An 18087-nucleotide genomic window follows, 5' to 3' on the forward strand; every position below is an offset into this window, starting at 1 on the left:
ATTATATACGTAAAATACTAAACATAGATAATAATGTAAATTAAATCTAGAGTTAAGTGATAGCACACGCTGACATATTTCGTTGATGTGTGAACAAACGTTTTATAACATAAGTAGACAATTAGCTTAAATGTATAAAATATTAAACTTGAAAAAATGAAAAAGCTACACGTATACGTTTAATAGAAATGAATTCTAGTATCACTCGTTACTCTAGAATGCATTTCCATATAATGAACAACTAAAAATTAAGGATTATTTAAGAAAGAAGCATTAAAAGGCATAAAGTAATTCCTTCTCCATTGCAAATTTAAAATCAATCAAATAAGTTTGAAATCAAAATGGTAAAATCGTTCGGCAGACTAATATGATATAGAATATATGCTATTCGATTATTATCTATAAGTTCAGTTGGACGTTTGCAGAATAACAAATGTCGATATATTCCATATTTAGAATACAGTTCTAACTTTAAGCTATATTATATAGGATTTTTATAATTATGCTTCTTTCTCAAGTTTATCGAGAAACGAATAAATCTTCTTTATGGCAACAAAGATATATCTTTTTACAATCCAACTCACGGTTAATTTGTTAGTATTAGTTTAATAAGACACCATATAATGGTCGCTTTAGCTCAATTATTCAGAGCCTTGCAAATCATCTGAAGGTAAATTGAGAAGGAATTTCGAGCACACCAGCTTTAATCAAGGCCAACGTCGTCCTGTGGTTTCGGTTTTGGAGCTCCAGCTCCTGGGGCCCTGGGCATACCACCCATCATACCAGGAAAACCACCTGGGATATTACCAGCTCCGCCAAATTTCGAAGCCATCTTATTAATAAACGCCATGATCGTCGGATTGTTTTGGTACTTCAAAATATTTGCTGGGTTTGTAGAAATTTCTTTGAAGGCCTCAGCGACTTCAGGATCCTGCAAAAGAAAAATCAATATTAGTTAGAAAATTAATCGAGAGATTAATTCAAAAATTTACTGAAAAATTAATTGAAGAATTAATTGAAAAATTTAGTGAGGAGTTAATAATACCAATATCAGAATAGGTTTCGTTCTGACACGAAAGTGATAATCCACGCTATAAAAACTCCAAAAATTACCAGGAAAAATTATATTAGTGCAGTGATATCACGAGTTTTATATATTTTAATTTAATTATATAATTTAACTTCTATATAACCATGTGATACAGAAGTTTATTTTAACGCATAAACGATATCGTCGAATGGACTGATTAGTAGATATTTACCTGGAAAGCTTGGAGAACGTCTGGATCATTTAAAAATTTATAAAAGTCTCCCATTCCAGGGCTATCTCCGGGATGATCAGTTTGGGAAGTACGGGTGTTGTCCTCATAAGCTTTTGCACTTTCTCGAGCTTTCCTTAATCTTTCCTGTCTCTCACGCTCTAATTTTTCTTGTATCTTGCGTTCCTTCTTTCTCTTATGTTCCTCGATCTTCCGAGCCTATAAAGGAAAATTTGATATAAAATACACCGGTTTATCGCAGAATGTAATAGACAAAATAATATAATAAATACAGTAAGTAAAAATAATACATAGAAAGAATCTTTATTTTTAATGTCTAATTTAAATTTATATATTTTGAATATTATTTTAATTAAAATATATAAAAGAACGAATTTTTGTACGATGCTTGCGATCTAACACAAACAAAGTACTCTAATCATTATGTTCCGTGAAAGGAGTAACTCAGGGATCTGTCCAGGTTCAGGAACCTGTCCAAATACTAAATCATAATGACGTGAAACACGTCTGTCCAAGCCGTATTGTGACCTCATACGATTACGAGCTTATTATAGATCGTGTACCGGCCAATTTGGCCAGTAAACTTCGTTTCTCAAATCGATACTTTTCCCGTTCTCGTTATACTTCCCTCTTTTACACTTCATACATACTCGACAGCTTTCCATTTGTAATTCAGTTTTACACTTCAGCTCCTATCTTTGGCAAGGATCAGTTAGCGTTTCGAATAGACCATGAAAATTTTGTGTGCACTAAACTATGCCCCATCGTTGCTACAATGATGAAATCTACGCTCGTACCTAAACATTCCACCGTTTTGGCGTCAATGAAAAGAATTTTACATTGTCTCACGTGCTACGCAAAATCATAACGAATAATGAAACATTGAAATCTCTGTTTCGAAGGAATATTTATAATAGAGGAACTATATCAAATCAGAGTGTTTTATCGTAGTTTATTTAAATATCAATGAATAATAGGTAGAAATATTCAATGTTATAATGGAAATTATCCATCGCATAGAAGCGCAACATTTATATTTTAATATGGAAGTTTGACCGTAACGAGCCATTTATAATACAAAGATAAGAAGAAAGGACAACAACGATTTATAATTAGATGGATGCAGAAGTGCTATCAGTTTCTACGTTACTTATCAATAGCATTGTTTCTTAACTACATTGTGATAGACTTAAATAGAAACTAGCTCTATATAATAACTACGAATGTCTTATTTCAACAATAAATAAATAAAATGACTCTTTGTCATGACAATAATAATTAAGGTGGAAAGATATCCATGATTAAAGTTCATATAAAGAATCGTAGAATTAAATAGACGACACATAGACATAAGGAAATAAACGAAGATATTAAAAACACTTGTTATATTTTTATTACCTAAACTGACAGAATCTTTGAACAATACTATAAGATCGATAACCTGATAGAATAATGTTATAGATAAGAGAAGATAAAGAGATAAGAAGAAGAAAGGATAAAGGAGAGAGCACGGGAGATAGCGAGCAAACGCGAGAACTTTTGCACGAGGGAAGCACCACCTTATACGGCGGCGACCCGGGCTTCTAAATATAAAGGCGCCCGTCGTTTCGATGCTTCTCTCTGTCCGAACGAGCACGCATTTCGCTGTGAATCTCTTCTCTTTGCTACACGCGCCGTAGCCACGTTCTCTCGTTGGGACCGTCGATAACAGACGTCTGGAATTCCGCTAATATTACGTCGCACAAAAGTTTGTCCCCTTTCCACCTTTCGTGTTCTCGTGTTCACGGTTCTTTAATTTCAGAACGAAGCGTTTCGTTGGAAGCTTGCTGCCCACGTTATGTGAAATTTTATTCTAGTGATTTCGAAGTAGTACAGAGTATTTTAGTAATTGAAAAATTGGTGGAGATGGCGCCTTTGAGTTCTTGTTAATAGAACGAGTCCTTAAAGTCTTGTCCTGATCTGACTTTTGCTATTATAATTGGAGAATTTAATAGATTTTTATATATCATGTTGTATTATATCTGTTTAAAATACTTTAGAATATGCTTTAGGAATTTAGATTCAGGCAATTAAAATTATTTTTGTACTTTGTATTAATCTGGTTATTGAAGCCAGGAAGATGTAAATTGTTATTTGATATGTGATTTTGATTGTAATTTTGAGAATTGACTATCTCTTATGTGTTTACGATGCTTTCGATATAATCTTTTATGTTCTATTTATTGTATATTATTTATTATACATTATATATATTAATCATATATATATTGGGAATTTTTTATGAAATTCCGAGCTTCAGTGTTTGTACATTGTATAAAACTCCGAGTTTTATAAGGAACTATATACAAGTAACTATATATATATATATAACTATAACAATATACAAGCACTGATACTTGATAATGTTATACAGAATTTGCAAATGCGAGTATACGATGTAGCGTATATGCTACTGAGAATTATTACACGTGCATCCTGAATATTTCAAGAGGAGAGTTTATTTGATATAACGCTATTTTCATTGACAATGAAAATCTATAATAAGTTACGTAGCATATTATCAAATATAACAATGTATTGGATATAATTTTTTCAATGAGAATGAAATTATACTTCGATTTTCCTACCTTTAACAATATAAAGAAGTTGAAAATGGAAAATTAAACAATCGAATTATTCCAAATTCCTATGCACTAAATAAGAATCACAGAGGCTTATTTTCTAAAGACTCAAAGTATTACAATTTCGGTACTATTTGATTAAGATATTCGATTTATTTTGACTAGCAAAACCAACACACATTCCTCGAGATCAAAGATGTACTACTTTCATCAACATCTAACTTTCTGCCGATTTCCATGACGACCTTGTCCCCATATCACACATGTATTTTAGGAATTCTACGACTGCGGCGCATATAATTGGCTCGTATTAAGTAACTACACAACTTTGATCTTCGATAAAGCATCGTAATTTTCATTGCGAAGACAAAGAAAATATATCTGCGAGAGATCATCGTGATTATTTATAAACCTCTATCTTTATACTCGTCATGAATTTCCGTCATCGACTTTCCTTCACCTGGCCTACCAAATTCTGGGGGTAACATACTGTGACCATCGATGAGAAAATATAGCAACAGAAAAACGGTCGATGACAGACTTTCGTCATATATTAAAAAAAAAAAAAAAAAAAAAAAAACACGCAGGAAGAGGAGGAAGAAAAGATCGACGAAGACGACGACGATGAAAACGAGGTTGAGGATGACGTGATAGTCAGGTCGAAACGTGTGCAGGATCTTCGTGCACGGTCGCTAGTCAATGTCTTAGCGGTCTGTCGGCCAGGTAGACCCTGCAAACCCGAGAAAACCGGGCCGCCAAGAGGTATTTTTAAAACTGCCACTCTACGACCAGTATCTACGGATTGTACGAGATAATGATTCGGTGAATCAGTGGTGGTCGTGCTCAGGCATCTTCTGCATACTTCAAGAAAAACCAAATTGTCGTTTTGTAGACTATTGCTAGCCTCGAATAAAAGCAACGCTTCATTGGACTCGTTTAAAAGACGTACTTTTTGGTTAAATCTCGTAACTATAGAACTTTCTACGAGTTGCTTTGATCAATCTATTGATTTGAGTAAAGAAGTCGAGTAGAGAAGGAACCTGGTAAATTGTCAAAAGAACTCAATTCAGGTTTAATCTTTCATTAAAATCCTAGTATAGTATCTTCTATTCAAACCTATCATCCTCGCTATCAACGCGTTACGAAATCAGCAACATCAACATTAAAGATTTCGATCTTCTTCGCTCAGATTCACTTCTTTTTCTCTCCTAACGCTTTCGAAACAAACATGTTTACTCCATCAAATATCGAGTAATTATTTATAGAGTATACCTGTATGTACTCTAGATCTTCTCTGCAGCATAGAATCATTTACTTCCATTTATATCATCACGTCGTAATTAATTACACAAAGTCCAAGTAATAATCCAAATCTTCACGCGCATATCCTTTCTCCATCAATAATATATATATTAAAAGTGTCTCCAATTTCTAGAACACTTAGAGAAAGTGTGAAGAAACACTCTTCCTTCCTTCGGACATACTAAGATCTTCTCGATTGAAATTTAATTTTATTTCATTTAACGCTAATTCCATAAGGAATTTAACATGCAATTCTTCTTGCCAGCAAATACCAAAAACAATAGGTATTCGAAAATTACGCGAATGGAATCTCGCGATCAGGCGGGAAAAAACGAGAAAATGATGGCTCGCGTGGTCCCGGCTGTGGGGTGAGAAGTAGAGGGGCGACTTCGGGGTTTGGCGGTAGTGACAATGCCAGTTCCTCGCGGGCGAGTTGGAGTCGAAGGCGACTATCGAGTGAGACGAGCTGCCAGCCCTGGCTCATCGTGTAGTGCCTAGTGAAACGAGATGACGGGCTCGCGGCTGAGACCCGCGTACTTCGTGGGCCTCTTGCTGGCCCTTCTAGCCGTCGCCTTACAGGGTGAGTAGCCCTCGATCGGGCCCCTTCCCTCCAAGGATGCTTCTCTTCCCCTGTTCGCTTTGTATCATCATTCTTCTCTTTCGATTCTTCCGTGAACGCTTCATTTGAAGTAATTAATCTCTCGAGTATTTCTGCTACGGTTTATTTTCCAAGATTTCATCGTTCCTTCAGGAAGCGATCTTGTATCATCATCATCATCATCATCATCATCATCATCCATGTTTTCCGATTCTTGTGCAATTGTTCGATTTGAGAAAGTTGATCTTTATATCTGATACAGTTTATCTTCCAAAGTTTTATCGTCCCTTTAGGAAGAGACTTTGAACCATCTTCATCCCTGTTTTTCAATTTTTCCGCAATCGTTTGATTCAAGGGAGTTCATCTATTTTGAGTGTTTTTGACGCAGTTTCTCGTCCAAGTTTTTATTTAGAAAAATTTATATCAGAAAGTGATCAACGTATCTCTGCTTCCGGTTCTAATTTTGTTCTATGTTTTATGACGATTAAATATGATACTCAAAATTAATGGAATTCTGGATGTTCTGTGTACTATTCTTCTTTTTCTTTCGTGCATGATTTTCTTAACGGTTTTCCAATTTACAAAAGAAATTAAACAAGAACTTTTTAGAAGAGAATTGGTTCTTCTCCTCATTGTTGCATCGTTTCGTAGAATTTCAAAACCAAGTGTTCGTGCCAAGATTTTCTCTAAAGAGACTACCTCGTTCATCGTATATATATTCATAATCTCCTTTACGGAATTTTCTCCATCGATTCGTTTCAATTCTAACCGGAAACAGAGCTGCCAAACAAATCCATGCATTGACATCATCATTTGTTTTCGCGTTATTTTTAACGAGTTGTCACGAGACGCTTTTTTAGAATGTATCTACGCGACGTCGTTTATTCGACGTTTATTCGTCGTTAATTTTATAAACGAAGAGCAACACCTTGCTTTTGCACGAGTATGATTCACGATATTATTCGTGAAGATGATCGTGGACCTGAGAATCTTTTGATTTTATCGTTTCCAATTGTTAGGATTGATCTAGATCATCGATTTTTCAAGCGCGTAGGTGTCAGTGTGGTCAAGTTTCTAGAAGTTTTAGCGGTCGATGATATGGATGACGCGCTGACGAACGTGTGACGATTGATGAAGGTCAATGTTACGTAAAGTCACTGGTCTGCGTCATCGGTTGCCTGGCTTGTCAAGCCTCTTCAGCATCGAGCAAACGTGTGATCGAACCGATGAACCTACGATCCATTGCATCATCGTTGGTTTGTTATGCCGATACCGTTAACGAACATCTCTTCTCCATTCAACGTCACGTGTTCTTCCTTTCAACGTTTAACTTTATTTCCTTGATACATCGTGACGTCTTACAAACTCCTTCGAATAGTATCGATAGTTCAATAGTGATTCTTAACGCAATAGAATCATTTTAAAATAGTACCAATAATTATGTACATATACGTCATATCAGTAATGGTTCTTAATAAAATAGAATCATTTTCTTGAAAATATTATAAAAACATTATAAATATATATCTATATCAAAAAGAATACAAAATGATTGCACTTTGTAAATTGAAGAAATGAAAGAAGTGGTAGGAATTACGTGTTATTATGTTCTCTTTTAATCTCTTAAATAAACTAAATTTTTCGTTTTCGATAGTTTTGATAGATATAAAAGAATATTTATTTAAAATGTTAGGCATTTAGTGGTTATTATTTATTTCTTTTTCTTTCCGTTCTTTTTTCTTTTTTTATGCAATATGAAATGGTTATTGTAGATGTGAAATGCAGTTGGAGAACAACGATAATGGTATTGCGGTCAAATTAACGAAGCGAAATGGGACGACGATCGAGTAAACGATTTTGATCGTGGATTCAAGGATTTGTTATTTTAGGAATCGATGGAAACCGACTGTCAACAACTTGCAAATAATTACATAAGAACAGGCATAAATCCGTGCCAGATTCGCTCTAAATTCTACAAATTTGATCGTGAATTCCGTTTAAAGCGATACCTAAACCTTAACATGTTTGCTGATGGCAATGGACAATGAAGGATAATCAGAATCCGTGTTTACCACTTACGAACAGTTCATAAATTAATATTCGTCAAATATATTGACATGCTCGTAAAATATATGGTAAACATATAATATTGAAACTTTTACAAATTACTATAAAAAAACGTGCATTTACGCCATGACACTATTAATATTATTAAAGAATATAGTATTATACCAAGGTGCAATTTCTTAAATAAATTATATCTATATCAACCAATATAATAATTAACACAATCTTTCTTATTATTTTTAAATAGCAATTTAATTTCTTTATAAAAATCTTTATATGAAAATTTTCTTTCATAAGGAAAGAGTACTTGTAAAAATGATTAGAGTAATATAATAGATCAATGGCAAGTCAAGAAAAAATGAACAATGCACTTTTCAAGTAAATTTAACTTTTATAGCAAAAAGATTAAAGACTATACATGCCACAGTGCGCGGAACAAGACTTCAGAATCTATCTTTATCCTTGGTGGCTATGCTTGTGCCAAACGACAGCTGCTTACCTCTACTTCCATTACCCGTATCTTGACATTTTCGAGGATTATTTTGCAACATACATAATTTCAACATATTATCTTACAGATCGCTAAAGTCTAAAATTAATATTCCGCCTGTAAATTAGCGGTAGCAGCTCTTCACTTATAATTTACTTCTTTGTTTGTTCTCATAATATTCAGTAACGAAACAGTAAATCTAAATCAAAATAAAATCTTGAAATCCGCTATAGAACAAAAACAAATAAAAGAGGAAGAAAAGCTACATAAATAATTTAACGAGTCTCGTAAAGTCAAGTTAAAATTCAATAAATAATTAAGCATCGTTAGAACTTTGTTAAGATTCCCTCTGATTTTGTGGGAGACAAAAGGCTAAAGCGTGCAAAATGATAAGATCTCGTGCCAAGAGTACCAACACGTGTGATGTAATGATGAAAATTTATGAGCAATACATGCTACGTATTTTCTTTTCATCTATACCTACAGAGTAACTAAATTTCACTTTGAAAATTGCATCATCGACTAAGGAACAGGAAACCTGACTCCATATAAATTCTTCATAGTTATTTCATAGTAAGAAATCGTTGGTTGCTATATAATCATTAACTATTATATCCAGTATCTCTAGTATACTAGTATATCTTCTGTCGATGTTGCTCTTCAATTTGTTGTTCCAATGCGTTGATATCATCATCGACGGTATCAATGAATTCTGTATCGTCGAAGAATCTCGGCTAAAGTATTTGTACTTTTTCGCTGCGAATAACCGATAAAAATACGTTTCGCTCATCCAATATATAAATATTTTCAAGTGTTGCTCGGCTCAAAGCCGCCTACTCGTCGCTAAACTTAGAAACCGGCCTCCCAGGTACTGCCTAGAAAGATGATATCGACATTTTCATCGACCGAGATTTTATATACGGTGGTACATATTATAACACCAAAACTAGATCCTGGCGTACCATGTTTTCATAGACAAACGTGTGAGGGTATTGACACATTTCATTTGAAGTCATCTTCATTATTCATAGGATTCATAGTCTTCAACGTTGAAACACTGTGCTTATTTGTGTCCTTTTCCCTTTCAATAAATTTGGAAATGATTTCACAGCATGTGAAGTACAATTTTAGTCTAATGGATCCTAAGGGTTTGTTGTAATGTTTAGATTGTAGAAGTTTCTTCATTTTCCTCTAGTTGCCTTAGATCTAGATGTTTAGTACATAATCAATAATTGTCAATAGTAGTAAAAGTGAATGTATGTGTATATAAAATCTTCCTTCAGTTTGTATATTACGTTTTGACACATTTCTATCTGTCAAATAATTTACAGTAATAAAGGTATTGATAGTTAATCCAATTAATTTTTACTGTTGTACTCGCACAAGGATACTAACTGGTAACTGATCCCCATATTTCTCAATAATTGTTCTGGTATCAAAACGTCGCAGTTTGGAATATATTCAAGATGTTAATGCATCTTTAAATTTTCAAGGTACTACCACAGATTAATTACTTGGTAACTCTCTTCTGCTGTGTTCTTAAAACTTTACTTGGCAGCATTTGCATTCTTCTTTAATTTCTCTTCTGTAAATCTACTTACTCTAATAGATTTCTAAAAACATCATTCTTAATCGAAAACCATTCTTTATCATCATCTTCAGTGTTCCCATTATTGTACATTTCTTTTCATCATCTTCCTCTTCTTTTCACAATGGCTATTGAACTATTATTTTCATATGTTGTTTTCAAAAGCCATCTTCTTCTAAAGAACTTCACGTTGAACATTCTAAATATCAAAATATTTGTACTTGTTCAAGTTCAATTTATCAAGCAATAAATCTACTTGGACAAGAAATTACATTCCATAGGATATACCGGATATTCTTCTTTCAGTTAAAATTATTTATCGAAGATTCTTGATGAGTAAAACTTTCCTGATAAACATGTAAACTACTCTCATATTTTAATATTTGATCCATTAGTGGGTTGCGTCTCAAACTTTGGAAATCTATGATCTTTTACTATTGGACTTTTAATATCTTTTAGGAACGATACTTATCTTTTCCTAGTTGCTTAGATCACGATCAAGCATGGTTGTTGTTTCGGCACACCTGTCACTGTTCGAGCACGCGTTCAACCCAAACGATGTGTAATGACTCTGACAAGATCTTGCGTCACCTGGGTCAGATATTTTTGGTGGTCGCGTGGCGTTAAACTCTCCTGCTAAGCTCCGTGCTAGGTTATCTAATACTCCGCACCTTCTTTTGGCACCGCGTGTTTAGCATAGTGAGAACTCTCGACGAAAATTCCTGGCACTCAAAGAATCGGCATAGAACCAAGCCAACCGTGAAATCTTGTGTAAAATTCGGACAAAAGAAAAATACTTCATATAAACATTTCTTGTTATTGTATATACACCTCATATACGTTCATGAATGATCATCAGGATATACCAATGGTTCTTTAGTGTTATTGTATCAATAAAATATTATATTTCAGATACACAATCTATTCTTTTATAAATAAAAAAAAAAAAAGAAAATTGAAGAAAAGGAATTGAAATTCCAATAATTTTGAAATGGAAACCAAGTGCTCCTTCAAACGTGCAATAAATTCATAATTAACTAATATTCGTAGTAATAATCTTTTACACTTTTCAACATGAGTACTACTTCTTCTCTTCTAATAAATACGTAAATTCCTGTAGTAATTTTGAGACTGAACTCGTGTTTTCAGGAGTGCAAAGCGAAGAAGAGCTAGAAGTGCCGCCAGAGGATCTGTGTCGACCATATATAGAGAAGGCGTTGAAGGATCTCGGTACAGGTAATGTTAAAATGTCGAGGGATATTCAACTGGAGCACAACGATTTCTAGAATCTTTCGTTTGAAGGATCTTTGGAGCAGACCAGTGCCGAGGCCGGGACCGACGTCGATAAAGAGAATCAAGAAGATGAAGCAAAACCTGCGAGCGAAGAAGTAAGACAAAGTATCTTTTTCATTCTAAAATCAATAATTATCATTTTAATGTATGAAGATCACGAAAATGTTTTTTGACATTCGCTGTAGGAAGGTAAGCCTTCAAAGGAAGATGCGGCAACAGAAGAAGATAAACAAGAATCGGTAGAAGAAACTGGAGGCGCAGAAAGTGCCGAACAAGGTGTGCAAAGTGCTGAAGCTGGAGAAGAACCTGGAGAAAGTGCCGAAACAGGTGAAGCAGAAGGAGGTAAATGTTAAAGGATCAGTATTTGCATCAACCTGTTAATCTTCTTCTTACATCTATAAATTCATTCAAGTTAGGTAATTAATATTACACCAAGCTAATACTGTATACTCAATACTGCTCCTTTATGAGCATAGATACTTCTTTTGATTGTTATCTAATTATTCTTGCCTTTTTATATAATTTTTCTTATCTTAAATAAAGTATCTTAACTCAATAAAATTTCTTACCTTAACAAATTAGATTAAATTCCTGGAGCTTTTGTAGAATCATAAAACAAAGGAAGCTAGAATACAATATCACGTCTCTTCTTTCAAGATTCATTACTACTCCCAAAGTATTAAAAAACATATTATTGCTTCTAGGTGAAAGTGAGCAACCAGATGAAAAGTCCGGAGAAGTAGTCAAAGAAACCGAGGAGGATAAGGAGGAATCTGTGGAACAAGCGGAAGAGGGTGGTGCAGATTCTGCTCAGGAAGGAACTGAAGAGGATAAGGATGTAAAATCTGGTGAAGAGGAAAAATCGGAGGAGGCAGCACAAATGGAAAAGTCTGAGGAAGAAGAACCAGCGGATGCTGGAAAATCAGAAGAAGAAGTACAACGAGATGCTGAAATCGATGTAGATGAAGGAAAATCCGAGGAAAAATCGCAGGCTGACGATGGAAAATCCGACGAAGCACAAGCCGAAGGAGAATCGACTGAAGAAGCGAAAATCGACGAGGAGAAATCCGACGAAGAAGCCAAGACCGAGGAGGTGAAGTCTGACGAAGAGAAAACCGAAGACGATGCGACCGATTCGAAGGCGGAAAAGGCAGAAGAAGCAGTTTCTAAAGAAGAAGGTGAAAAAGACCAAGATAGTAAAACTGAAGAGGAAGGTCAATCAGTGGAGCAACAAGTAAGCGGAGAAGAAGCAAAGGAAGAGAGTAAAGAAGGTGAAGGTGAAGGTGAAAGTACAGAAGGCCAAACAGAGGAGGAAGCAAAACAGAGTGAAGAAGCTGAAGAAGGTAAGTCTGAAGAAGAAACCGCAAAATCAGTTGAAGAAGAAACTGTAAAATCAGTGGAAGAAGAAACTGCAAAATCAATGGAAGAAGAAGAAGAAGCGGAGAAGTCGACGGAGAAGGGAACTGAAGAAGAAGCTAAATCAGCAGAGGAAGAAACTGATAAGCCGAAGTCTCGTGCTAGGAGAGAAATTGGCGGAAAAGAAGGCGAAGAAGAAGGCGGAGAAGAAGGCGTAGGAGAAGGCGAAGAAAGCGAAGGAGATGGTGAAGGCTCGAAGGAACCAGGAGAAAGCGAAGAAGAACCTACCCCAGAGGAAGACTTGATCCGAGAGATAGTGGTACCGGAGAATTTACGACCGCGTGATCATATTAATCAGCTGTTAAAACTGGATGAAGAAAATGAAGAGAAAGAACGAGCAATACAGAAACACGCGGATGTTATACTAAAGGAACTGAAGAGGGTTTATGACAATGCCATCCAACCATTGGAGTCTTTGTATAAATATAGAGACTTGAGCAATAGACACTTTGGTGGTAAGCATAATTAAAATAAACAAAATGAGATAGGTCACTATTAATTGATAAAAAAATTATTCCTTGAAATAGTAATATTCAAAAATACTACTAATACCAAAGTACTAATATTCGCTATTTAAATATGTAACATTAACTTTATAGATCCGGAAATATTTTCGAAGCCACTAGTCCTCTTCATGGGTCCGTGGAGCGGTGGGAAATCTTCCATCATAAACTATTTGCTCGATATCGAGTACAGCCAGACATCGTTAAGAACAGGTGCGTAAGTAGCGAGAAAACGAAGAAAGTAGTGAGAATTTGTTGTGCGAGGATGCTTCGACTTACTTTATATTGACGCTTAACTAAGTCGGCCGTGATCACGCCTTCAAATAGTAAAACAATGCTGATGTAAAGATTTAGTGCTAGAAGCATGCTAGGAGCATGAATATACAGATAGTGTTTAGGTGGTTTGAGAGAGTGCTTTGAGGAGCAATGCAAAACGCCAAATGGAAATGACACAGGAGCCGAGCCATCTCCGGCCTACTTCAATATTATTATGCACGGAGAGGAAGAGGAGATCCTCGATGGCACACAGCTAGCCGCCGACTGGACTTTCTCCGGATTACAAAAATTCGGCCAAGGATTGCTCGATCGTCTTAAGGGTTTACGACTTGACAATAAATTGCTAGAAAAAGTAAATATATTCTTTAAATAATTTCATTCTATAAAAATTTGTTATTTCAATGATGTATTTTTTTACATTAATAGGTCAATATCGTCGAGATACCAGGAATTTTAGAAATTCGAAAACAAGTCCAACGTTTGTTCCCGTTTAACGATGCGTGTCAATGGTTCATTGACCGCGCAGACATAATATTTCTAGTATACGATCCATCCAAGTTAGACGTTGGGCCAGAAACAGAGGCTATCCTTGATCAATTGAAAGGAAGGGAACATCAGGTAAGCTTCGATATTAAAATCTGGACACTGTTAACACCAGGATAATGTGAACTTCCACACAGACACGCATCATTCTCAACAAAGCTGATCAAGTAAAACCAGAAGAACTGATGAGAGTGCAAGGCGCTCTGATTTGGAATATATCCCCGCTGATGTCCAGCGCTGAGCCACCGATAATGTACTCCACATCATTGTGGTCGTTACCATACGAAGCTGGTGCACCTACCAGATTATTGTATGCTCAGGAACGTGCATTCCTACGTGACTTACGTACTGCCATCGACAAACGGGTCGAGCATAAGATAGCGAGCGCCAGAAGATTCGCTGTAAGTTATTACGATCGATTTTTCATTAATATGATTTTTCATCTTCTTAATCTGTTGTCTTTGATCGGTGATTAAATATGAAATATTTCTTCATGCTTATAGGTACGAGTGCGCAATCATGCTAAAATGGTAGATTGCTACCTAACCACGTACTACAATCACAAGACATTCTTTGGAAACAAAAAAGAGATCAGTGACAAGATTACCGATAATCCACAAGATTACCATATCTACGAGGGCTTAAGTACTTTGAAGAATATATCACGCTATGACTTGCCTGATCCAGACGTTTATCGAGACTTCTTCCGATTAAATCCTCTTTATGATTTCCCTTTACTAAGCTCTACGTGCACGTACTTCCGTGGATGTCCGATCAATAGACTCGATGTTGCCATTGCTTACGATTTGCCAGAGCTCGTAGGCAAATACAAGAAATCAGTAGAGCAAGTCATACACGAGTATGAAACAAGTCCTCCTAGTTGAGTGTAATCCTACATTCTCAAACAAAGCTCTTGATGCCACATGAGATATGAGGTGAGAGCAAATCGTACAAAACAAACAAGAGAAAGAGTGAAAGGAAACGAACATTGGTGTAAGTTCATTACTTCAAGCAGTACAGAGAAGTTTCTTTCCTGAAATAGCAAAAACTTAGGTTTGGATCGCCTTCAGATAAAAGTCCAACTGGATCATACATGAAGAGAAGAGAATGCAAGACCTAAACAGAATTCTCCTGGAACATTATTTTGCGCGATAATATTAAATAGTTTATTTAAGGATGAGAAGACATACTGTGAAGTATGAAAATGTACTGTTGGTTTTGTAGGTAAATAATATGGGTACTAATGACACAATAAGGAAGATGATACGGTTGGTTAATGATATGCTTAACATATATTTAAGTGTATTAGTGGATTGGAATGAATTGAAGATTTCAAGAAACCTGTGTTTGGAAAATAGGACGAGTGTTACCATTCCAATCTGAGAAAAGAATAGTGTGTTTCCTTTGAATGTGTTCCAATACAGCTTTGATTACACAGTTATGGAAAACATATCACAATAATGGTGGGTCCTATTGTCTAACACACAAATATAGAAGTTGGAAATACAGTGAACTCGCGCGATAGACTTTTTTGGAACTTAGTGTAATGGTTGTGCTAATTGTAGCACAATGCTGTGACACTTTCAGCCATCAGAACAACATACGATGAGAGCAGTTACATATTATAAGTATGTAAAATAAAATAAATAAAAATATTTCCATTAAGAAAGAGATAAGAATGATCTCTTTTTGAAGCTACAAATCGTGTTCTTATTAAAAGTTATAAATATTTATTTAAAAAAAATTAATTAATTACTCGATAATAACTTCCCATGTTGATATATAAACTATATTTCAATGTGAATGAATATATTGTTTGTTTTAGTAAAAAATTTGATTTTTAATGTACCTTGTGTAAATTAAATGCCTCATATAAATCATGAATTGTTTTGCATTGTTATTGTTGTTCACATGTGTGATCGATTTTTTTGAAAGTAAGCAAATTGTTATGTTATTCTACGTAAGTTAAGTATTGAGGTTTAATAGACTTAATTTATGTATTTTTCAAATAGGAATATATAAATTATACTTGTCATTTGTGTAAATGTGATATTCTCAATCCCAAATACAGATTATTTATATATATAATAAATAAGATTTAATAGATAACTAAAAGTATGATATATTAATCCAATATAACAAACAGGATTTAACTGATCTTAGTTACATAAAATAATACTATAAGAAAAATTACAATATGATTAATTGATAGGTATTCTGATTAAGTGAGCATGCAATCTTTTCAATAATAAAAAGTTTGAAAAATATGCAAAGTGATTGAAATAATAAATTAGATTATGAGAAAGATAGTAACGATTTAAAAGGAAGATACTTACGTTTGGTGTAACTTCTCGTAACCACTCGTCAGCTTGCTCATCAAAGTCAAATTTACAAGCAAGTCTCAAATCAGTAGCCGCTTCTTCGAATTTTCCAAGCAAGTGATAGGCCCTTCCTCTAAACTTGTGAGCTGCTGCACTATCCGGATTTAGTTCCAAAGCACGATTACAATCACGAATACAGGCATTAGGCTTTTTCATTAACATGAAAATTTGTCCACGTTTGGCATAAAGTAACGATGCCTGTGGATTTAATACTATAGCTTCTGTATAAAGTTCTATAGCCTTTTCATAATCTTTTTCTATAAAAGCTGATACAGCTTCGGAACGTTTAGCCTGAGATTCTGCAATTTCTTCTTCTGTTGGTTGCAAAGTAGGATTTCCCATTTTTTGAGGAGTATCTTCATCTGGTTCTACAATTGTAATTTAGAAATATTATTAAATATTAATATAAATTCTATTTAAATCTCAATATTATTAAAGATGCATACAAAAAATTAAGATTAAATACAAAAATTAATGAAAATTAAGATAAAATTTTAGATAAATTTTTACCAATTACTCCACTCATATCAAGATCAATATCACTTTCTTCGCTTTCTGGTTCCGGTTCTGGTTCTGGTTCAGGTTCTTTAGATGCATTTGCATCTTCTGACTTTTTGCTTGGTGGTTCATTACTTGATTGCTGATTTGTTTTTGGTATCCGTCCTCCAAAAAATTCAATGAACGTTTTTATAAAACAATATTCTGGCTGATTTAACAAAGAAGGATTTATCATGCATGTATTGAAAAATGCTTCCAATTGTGCAAGAAGCTCTGGTTTTAAAGGAACAGACATTTTGCTACCTAAAACAACAAATGAAAATAATAAATTATACAAAACGTATTATGCGCATTTATGCTGCACAAATATGAAAGAAAATTCTAGCAAACAAGTAAACACGACCAACATATAACCATATATGTATCAATTATGTATGTCGAATGATTAGTCAATATACAAAAAATTTATGTGACTTAAATAAAGTTTGATCTTTTAATACATTTTGATTTTTTGATATGTACAATAGAAAAAGAAATACAATGTTCGTAATACCGGTAATGGATAGTTTTAATACATATCAGAATTCGCATACTTACCAATAATAATATAGAATTTACGTAGATTTCGACGAAAGGTATGAAATAAATATTTAAGGTTCTGATATTATTGAAAATAATTTGTATTATTCGAGTTCACAAAATATGAAATTAATATTTGGAGCACAACAAAATGCACTAGGCATACGATCGAAGTAGATACGTATTATTATATCCTAACAGAGAGGGAGAGACCACATTCATCTGATCGTTAGATCTGATACGCAATACTGCACTAGGCAGGGCAGAATACACATATTAATATGTTGGCAAGTTTACAACTGGCATCATTTATGCAAGTAACATCTGATTAGTTAGAATTTCTTACTTTAGATAATAATAGAAAAGTGAGTTTACGCGAATACGATAATAAATATTAACATAGAAATAACAAGAGAAAATAAAGACATGTTTTGGATCAAATTTAACACGCATAACTTTTCAACCGCCAGATTTCTAAGCTTAAGATTTTCATTTCTGTATTCTGCGCGTCGAAAACTGTAATAATATGTAAAAAACAAGTCAATAATTTTATGTAACCTAAAGTAAAGTACAACCTCTGGTACAGCCAATTATTTTATTTTGTTCTTCATCAGCATTCGATGTACATTTTTCGTAATATATCTAAATATGT

The 18087-nt window shown here is 34.3% G+C and overlaps 2 protein-coding genes across 3 annotated transcripts; one reads left to right on the forward strand and one right to left on the reverse strand.

The window, feature by feature from the left end:
• Window positions 1–540: 540 nt before the first annotated feature.
• Window positions 541–17683, reverse strand: LOC138189632 (putative protein FAM10A4). The gene is made up of 5 exons (XM_069131709.1): window positions 17454–17683; window positions 16869–17159; window positions 16314–16726; window positions 1263–1478; window positions 541–931 (listed from the first exon to the last, which is right to left on the reverse strand). Exons 2-5 carry the CDS (start codon window positions 17149–17151, stop codon window positions 704–706), a joined length of 1140 nt encoding a protein of 379 aa, XP_068987810.1. The 5' UTR covers window positions 17152–17159; window positions 17454–17683; the 3' UTR covers window positions 541–703.
• Window positions 5606–16012, forward strand: LOC138189630 (neurofilament medium polypeptide). 2 transcript variants are annotated; one of them, XM_069131706.1, is made up of 10 exons: window positions 5606–5783; window positions 11096–11182; window positions 11249–11334; window positions 11425–11581; window positions 11944–13110; window positions 13255–13371; window positions 13557–13786; window positions 13861–14052; window positions 14115–14378; window positions 14481–16012. In XM_069131706.1, the coding sequence occupies exons 1-10, from the start codon at window positions 5711–5713 to the stop codon at window positions 14859–14861; spliced, it is 2754 nt and encodes a 917-aa protein (XP_068987807.1). In that variant the 5' UTR covers window positions 5606–5710; the 3' UTR covers window positions 14862–16012. The 2 variants fall into 2 exon arrangements, with proteins under 2 accessions (XP_068987807.1, XP_068987808.1); XM_069131707.1 differs by having other exon boundaries at window positions 5607–5783; window positions 13614–13786.
• Window positions 17684–18087: the final 404 nt, after the last annotated feature.

The sequence above is a fragment of the Bombus flavifrons genome, chromosome 2 (assembly GCF_040668555.2).
Source record: "Bombus flavifrons isolate JBK064 chromosome 2, iyBomFlav1_principal, whole genome shotgun sequence".
Classification (NCBI taxonomy): Eukaryota; Metazoa; Arthropoda; class Insecta; order Hymenoptera; family Apidae; genus Bombus; species Bombus flavifrons.